This window comes from Euleptes europaea, chromosome 7 (assembly GCF_029931775.1).
Source record: "Euleptes europaea isolate rEulEur1 chromosome 7, rEulEur1.hap1, whole genome shotgun sequence".
Taxonomy (NCBI): domain Eukaryota; kingdom Metazoa; phylum Chordata; class Lepidosauria; order Squamata; family Sphaerodactylidae; genus Euleptes; species Euleptes europaea.
The window spans coordinates 31591300-31599417 of NC_079318.1; the positions used below are offsets into that span (position 1 = coordinate 31591300).

At 42.7% G+C, this 8118-nt stretch overlaps 1 protein-coding gene across 1 annotated transcript in view; it reads right to left on the minus strand.

The window, feature by feature from the left end:
- AHCTF1 (AT-hook containing transcription factor 1) overlaps window positions 1-4708 on the minus strand; it is a 54952-nt gene extending 50244 nt beyond the window's left edge. Inside the window, exons 1-2 of the mRNA XM_056853727.1 lie at window positions 4577-4708; window positions 1902-2155 (exon numbers count right to left, since the gene is read on the minus strand). Coding sequence (XP_056709705.1) covers window positions 1902-2155; window positions 4577-4697 — 375 coding nt within the window. The 5' untranslated portion in view covers window positions 4698-4708. The remainder of the gene's footprint in view (window positions 1-1901; window positions 2156-4576) is intronic.
- Window positions 4709-8118: the final 3410 nt, after the last annotated feature.

Below are 8118 nucleotides of genomic sequence, written 5' to 3' on the forward strand. Positions count from 1 at the left end.
ATACTTTTAAAGCTCTATATACTGTTTTTATAGTTCAGTGTATTTCACGGTCCTAGCAACCAATCAGTATGCACTCCAGAAAGTATGTAAATAATAAATTGGACATTTAGTCTAGTATCAGAGGAGCATGCCTATTATATTAGGTGCTGTGGAACACAGGCAGGATGGTGCTGCTGCAGTTGTCTTGTTTGTGGCTTCCTAGAGGCACCTGGTTGGCCACTGTGTGAACAGACTGCTGGACTTGATGGGCCTTGGTCTGATCCAGCAGGGCCTTTCTTATGTTCTTATGACATTTTTACTTCAAACATTTTAAAATTGCTCCCCTAAAGTAAATAAATATTGTCCTAACCAGGATGGGTTAATCAGGGCTAAATCAACCAACCCTGATGAGAACACTGAACAGGACAAAGTTAAAATCATAGCCATATTTTATATACAAAATAGAGCACACAGCTGAATGGAGCCAAGTGCACATCCATGTCTCTCATAGACAGCTACGGACATTGAAAATGTTCTGTGGGTTTGCTGAGATTTGCCTATGACCAACAGAAGCCCTGAAAACTCCAGGCTGCCTCTCCCATTGGCCCTGCAAATGCCACGGTCTAAACATGCATTTCTTCCAAGAGCCAGAATGCCAAATACTTTCATGATCAGGTTTAACAAATCCACTTACATAATCCAGCATTCCAACTTATCTTTTTTGTCTTTCTTGACCACAAAATAAAACATTAAAAAAAACCCGTGTAGTTAAAGTTTGAAGCAAAGTAAATAAATGTAAAAGAGAATGAAGAGAAGAACGCAATAGGCAAAATATTGTCACGATGCACACTATTTGTACAAACAATCCTAAAACATAATGAATAGTAATCTCATTCAGAACCCCAGGCTATGGGACATACTATGCAGATGCTCTTGGCTGCAAAAGGAAAGTCAGCAGGCACAAAGCAGAGGATAAAAGGAGACTCCAGCCACCCTCAGACTGACTGGAGCTCAAATTCCAGTCATGCCAAAATCCCCAAAAGCTCACTTCACACATTACAGAAGACAAAAGTGTGTTTTTAAAGATGAGAACATAAAACAAGCAACTCCCACATGCCACAGAACGCTGGTTTGCAACAGTCCCCATGTGACTCCTCTTTCTGCAAAGTGTCCGCTGTTTTTCATTTCTTTTGACCCCACAGCTATTCTTCTGTTTGCCTACCACACTTCTAGTTTCACCAGTGACTCATTTAGAACATTTATTTTCCGCCTTTCTACCTTACCGGAACTCAAGGTGGCTTACAATATAAATGGCAACAAAACAATGGAATACATAAAATCACTAATTTAACATTAATAATTTAAAACTGTCGGTAGGCAGAAGAATTACAACTAATCGAATGCTGTCCTGAATAAAACTGTCTTCAGCAGCCTCCTAAAGGTTGACCCAGAAGAACCTCCCTAGGGAGATTGTTCTATAACTGTGGGGCTGCCCCTTCTTGTGTACTTAGCCTTTTAGTGCCCTCTTCAAGTTTTGCTATGCGTGCACAGCTGACACCACCAACCCTAGTTCATGGATCCTGAGCTGTGTCTTCCTTCCTAGCAAAGAATTATAATTGTTTATACTAAACCCAAAAAAGATATGACAGTTTTCATTTTAAGGCTGTTACTAATATGTGGATGATTCAAATATGGGTTTATGGATCTTCTTCCTATTCCTGGTAGTACAAATAGTAAACACATTAGTGTTTTAAGAGAACTGTTCCTAGAGGAGGAAGTTAGTTTATTCGGAACACAGCAATAAAGTGTTGGGTTTATTTAAACTGAAGAAAACAGGAAGAAGAAACACAGAAGGAGAGATTGCCCTGAGAGGGCACGTAAAAAATACAGAAGAATTGTTTTTAGATTTAAGAGACATGTACCCTTCCAGGAAGAACAACTGCTTTAACCACTCTCGATATTCCAAGGTCATACAAACACAGAACACTTCCTTCTGTTTCTTCCAAGCCAATTAGCAGACCAGTTCTTTTCTGCCAGGAAAACTCTTTCACTGCAAGAATAGTGGGCGGCTGTTCGTTCACTCTGCTGAAACGATATGCAGACAGTCGTTCTCCTGTGACTGGGTTTACTACTTCGAGTTGAGGCCCACATGACAGGCAAGCCAGCCCACTTCGCCCTAAAAGGAATTCAGAGAAATATATATATGTAAGAAGGTATGCAAAATGCGGAGGATCAGAATACGAAGGTGGGATCCCTTAAGGCACAGCATGAGAGGGATGTTTAAAAATACAAAGTTTTGGTGCCACACAGGTCACTACTATCAATTACATCATAAAGGAATCCCAACAACAATCAACAGATGCACTCAAAAGCATTTTTTTTTACACTGCAGACTATCAGCCTATTTATATCACTGCTGTATTTACATTCAGGATTTTCCCTCAAGCTTTAAAGTGTACTATCTACCAGCATAGTTTTTAACGATATTAGAGAACTGCTTTTTTAGGCGGATAGGGACACTTAGGGCTGGTTGATGGTATAACCCTTATGAGAGCACTTCCAAAAAGCTCTCCCCTCCCACTGTGGCACTCCACATAGAAATACTAACATCTTGAAGTTCCTTGCTGTGCACATTCACCCTTTTAGAACATCCTATACTAGCACCAAGCTTCCTTGAGGGCACTGAACCAGCCTTTAGTGTTACTTCAGAATGAAATCCAAGAGGGCAATGGAACCAAGATAAGAAAGGAGCTGAATTACAAATGCATACAGCCTTGAGATGGGAAATGCTGCTCTAGGGTTATATTGGTTCAGGTATACAGGTAATACAATGCATCTTAGTTTAGAGCAGTGGTTCCCAACCTTTTTTTGACCAGGGACCACTAGGACTTTTTTGTTCGGTGCAGGGACCCCAAGGTTCAAAATAAAAATTCTGAGAATTTGACAATAAACTTTAATCATAACTGTTAGTTAAACATTAAACTTAGAATAATATTTGAATATATATATTTTATAATAGAGAACTTTTAATTGAAAATATTAATTTATTATGGGTTTATAACTTTGTTTCGCGGACCTTAATTTAGTTCTCGTGGACCCCTGGGGGTCCACGGACCCCTGGTTGGGAACCAGTGGTTTAGAGTCTCTAACGCAACATTAAAAGAAATGCAAGTTCAGATCCCCCACCTACCCTTAACAGGGTAGTGTCAGTGTACATTATATAATAAACTCTAGTGCTCAGCCAGCCCCTCCAAACACCTGATCTTCTGCTTTGGAAACACTCATCATTCACATAAAATGGCAGAACACTTAACACACTTCATGCTAGCTTTTGGTGACTGGTTTATAAGACCACCAGACACATGGAAGTAAATTATATGGGCAGTGAAGGTGAGGTGAGCAGGAGTGTGAACTAGTGTCTGCTGATTCAGGAATGTAGAACTACCAGGTTCCATCAAAACAGCAAACTTTGCCATCAAAGTTTTGAGCCAAAGGTATAATAGGTCAAGATGTAGCACAGTCACAAAAAAGTAGCCTCTGCACTCAGTGTTTCTTTTGATATTGCTTTAAAAAATGCTATAAGCATTTATCAGGGAACACTTATCCAGCATGTTCCAAGTTAAAACGTCAACCCTAGACAGGTCACTCAAAGTGACACACAATAAATTATTTCTTACAAACAATGCCATTCAAAGAAAACCACCATCAAAAGAGTATAGTTGTTATAAATTCAAAAGCACCAGCAAATGCCTTGAGAACAGAAATATCAAACTGGCATTCAAAGGCATAAAGAGAAAGAGGCTAATCTGAACTCCATAAGAAGGAAATTCCAAATGGAATAGTGCCCTAATTGAGTACGCCCTATCAACATATTCACAGATCTCACAACATCAGAAGTTGGAACACCAGACAAAGCCATATACATTGGCTTTGATGACACATGGCAGGATGTGCTCCCAAAGCTATAGTATCCAAGTCATTGACAGCTCTAGAAGACACGGTCAAGGTGGGCCTAAAACAAAACACCCCAGACAGGTCAGCGCAGGAGTTACTTGCTCTTTTCCTCTTGCAAGTATAGGTGGGTTGCTGCATTAGACAGTGGCTAAACATTTTAAGGACAGCTCAATTAAAACTGCATTGTAGCAGTCTATACTAAAGGTTCCATGCATGGTCAGAGGGGTGGCATACAAGGCTCACCTGCCAAAGTTGATAAAAAGTGCCCCCAGCCACTGTGGCCATCTGGAGATTCAGAGCACAGCGGGATCAAAGAGGTCTCTCAAGTTGTTTATTTCCTCCTTCTGAAAAACTGTAACCTCTTCTCTCCCCAAATTTCCAAGCTTACCAACCATCTACACCTCCATCCTGTCAGAATTTGAATGTCTATGTAGATATAACTGCAGCATCCTTAAGTTCCTATTCTGTATCTGGGTCCACATAAGTTGCAGCTGGCCACTAACTTCACCAGGGGGTTAAGTAAATCATTTTCTACACAGATGCAGTTTGCTTTTCCCCAGTTAAGTATATAGTTCTTTGCCTTGGCTATTACACAGAAATCACTCCAACTGGGGGGGGGGGGGAAATCAAGTCTCATATTTACCTCCAGTGAATGACCCATTAAGTACAGAGTCTAGCGTTATCTCATCTTCTCCAAGAGCTTGTATAGTCACTTCTGGAAACTGCAACAGGCTGCTGGTTACGTGAGCTGTTAGATCTCGCATGGTTCGCTGTTGACACACAAAAGGAAATTTATTCAGCAATCTGTCAGACATGCTAAGTATTGGCCTTAAGTAACTAAAATTATTACAGTTCTGGTGGCTAAGGCTATGTATACTGTGCAACAAGGAAACCCAAATATTACAATTAGAATAAGTAAGACAAGACAATCAAACTTGCACTTAAAAAAACCCCTTCAAGGTTTTATATTTGTAAAATATTTTGAATCTGTGACAATGTCTGGGAAGAAGAATATGAACTTTGGAGAAGTTAATGCAGAGGGACAAGGGGAAATAAAGCTGGGGCTATCAAGGATACACTACACAGTTCCTCCTGTGGCTTCTAAGATTTTGAGTAGGTTTTCTGCAGATGTTTAAGCTTTTCTTGCTAGCCATAAAGGAACTAGAAGCTTTGTAACCACTCTTACTTTTAATTAAAGAAAAACAAGCAGTTTCAGGATCATAATATCCTGTGCCACAAAACAGGTGCTATACTTGCAGATCTGTAAATATGCAAGTGTGGAACCCCGGGGGGGGGGGGGGCAAGGGAACAGGAAACTGATGGTGGGTTATGACAACAGAGCTGTAGATACAGAGTGTGGTTCATACAAGGCAAGCTCCCTCAAGGGAATTAAGCCCACCATGAGCCAAGAAGCACTGTGAGGATATGAACCTGAGATTTAAACAGCAGGGCGCATACCTGGTTCCTTCCCGCTCCTTCTCATCCTCTCTACCCACTTCCTGCTCTGTGGGGCTTTCAAGGTTCATGCCTAAGTTACCCCCTAACCCATGTCAGGTGTTTATCATTAGACTCCATCCCTGCCCCAGGAACTGCTATGCCTTAAAGAAGGCTGGGAGAGAGTTCCTCTCTCCAGTAGGAGGGCAGATGGGTGTCACAGTAGAAACTGACATGGAGATAGTTTAAGCATTGTTCAGTGACACAAACAGAGAAGGTAGCACCAGGCTGCCACACGAGCTGAAATAGGTGAACGTCACCCAAGGAAAGGCAAGTACATTTCACCCCCCTGCTGGACGATGAACTGGGACTGCTCACACAATCCAGTCCCAAAGCAAGATATTCTGCATTTTAGCTATGCAGTATGTCAACCTCAACACAAGATATCAATTGTAGCAATGTGGGGAGAACAGAGTAACAGGGGAGCCATGTTGTAATGTTTCTGCTCTTCCTCTGTGACCCCTTATATGCAACACCTGTAAAAGCACCTCTCTGTAGTGTTCGGAGATGACATGTTATGCTGCCTCCTTGCGTTATTTAGAGTTTCAGACTTACATTTTGCTGCCACCAAAGGCTCTTGCCTTGGAATTCTTAGTTGGACCAAAAGAACAGGATGGCTTAGTTATATCTGGTAGAATGGCAGAATGGTCGGCACACGGGGGTGGCACTGAGTTAAAAGGGGATCCTTTACTCTAAATAGAAGTTGTTTTCACTTAAAAATAGAGCCTATTTAGAAGTAAAACATAACGATTTCTCTATGGTTCATAAGCAGAATGATAGGTACACAAGTGTAATGGTTTCAGATAGGTACAATTCTTCTTCCTCGCAAGTTCCTTCACCAGACCTAGCCACAAAGGCTTATTTTCTCACTTGCCACTTAGGCTACTAACTTGCACAAAGAACACAGATTTTTCTTATAGCACTTCACTCTTTGCTCACTCAACTCTCTTCTGCTCTCACACACTAAAAACTCTAAAAAAAAGCCTCTCAGAACAAACTCCGCCCCCCTAGGATACAATTGCCATCCAATCATAACACGTTTCAATTATCCATCCAGCCCCGCCTTTCTTACTCTACAGGTCTGCCTTTTTAAACCACAGCAACAGACATATAAAACCCCACATTAACACATAAATGAAACACATACAATATTTACATATCAAAACACCACACACGTCAATGACAGCCTCCCCCACCCCACTAATTTTACAAGCTCTTGTTCTAATCTCAGTTAACAGACAAGCTACATAAATAGGCAAGAGGAGGCTGTAGTCTCACCTTGGTATCTTGGAACTATTTTTTCTGCCTGTATCACTTGGTTGTGCCTCAGGACCAGGGAATGGTAGTGGCCCAGTGATGGCTGCTGCCCACTTCTATCCCTGCCAGCCACTAACAGTGTTACAACGGTATGATGTTCACATTCTAAAAGATGTGTCCTCAAGCAAAGTGGAAGAATGGTGCTTGACAGCACTACACTGGGAAACTTGATGCATTTGAATATGCAAAAGGAAGTCATAAGAACATAAGACTATGTTTACAGGATCATTTGCTGTTGTCTTCCCCAATCATCTACACTTTACCCGCAGCAAGCTGGGTACTCATTTTACCAACCTCAGAAGGATAGAAGGCTGAGTCAATACATCAATGCCTGCATCAACAGTTAAGAAAACAGTTATGATGGACTTAAATGTCCTGCCCTAAGTGGCTTAGAGATCCAGCTGTATTAGAATAAAGCTCCTTTCATCAGTCTGCCTGGCTTACTATCACCTGGTCCCTCCTCTAGGACTCCATCAGTTATCTGAAGAACAGGAGAAAGGAGAACAATGCACCTTTCATTGAATAGCTGCCTGAATGACAATTATCCACTGCTGTTATTATTGTGCTAGATCTTAATAATGTGGCTTTATTCATTTGCTGTTGTGAGGTTTTAAAACTGAAGCTATAGGGTTAAATAATTTACTGAGGACATGTCCAATTCTAATAATTTATATCATGATTTTTCCATTAAAGAGTTAAACCAAAATGGTATTGTTTTTGTTAGGATAGGATTATATAGAGCCTAATTCTATACGTGTTTACCTGAAATTTCCACTGTGTAAGCACTTTATGTGTGTTTCCAAGGAAGCAAGCATCATTATAGTCTTAGTAATGTGCCAACACCTCAAACCACCTTTTCGGGAAGACAACAATTTCATAACTCTGCTCCAAAACAACTGAAACACAAGTGTTTTATTTTTCTGTGTGAACACCTAGAGCCCTGTTGGCGAACCTATGGCACGCGTGCCACAAGCGGCACGCCGAGCCCTTTCTATGGGCACGCGTGGAGCCGCCGCCCACCCCGCCCATCCCCCGCCCCCTCCTCGCGGCCTCGACGCCATCTGCCTCCCGCCGCCCTGCTCACCTTAGCAGCAGCAGCGCTGCCGCCCCACCCAGGCGCCCCTCCAGACCCGCCGCCGCCCGCTCATGCTCGGCCCCGAGGGCTGCCCTGCCGGCCGCACCGCTACGCCCAACGAGTTGCCCCCGCCCCCTCCTCCGCCCCTCCTCGCGGCCTCGGCGCACGTTTCCGCCACGCCGCAGCCAACTTTGTCGCGGAGGCGACTCGGTGGCCGTAGCGGTGCGGACGACAGGGCAGCCCTCGGGGCCGAGCATGAGCGACCGGTGGCAGCGGCGGGTCCAGAGCGGCGCCTGGGT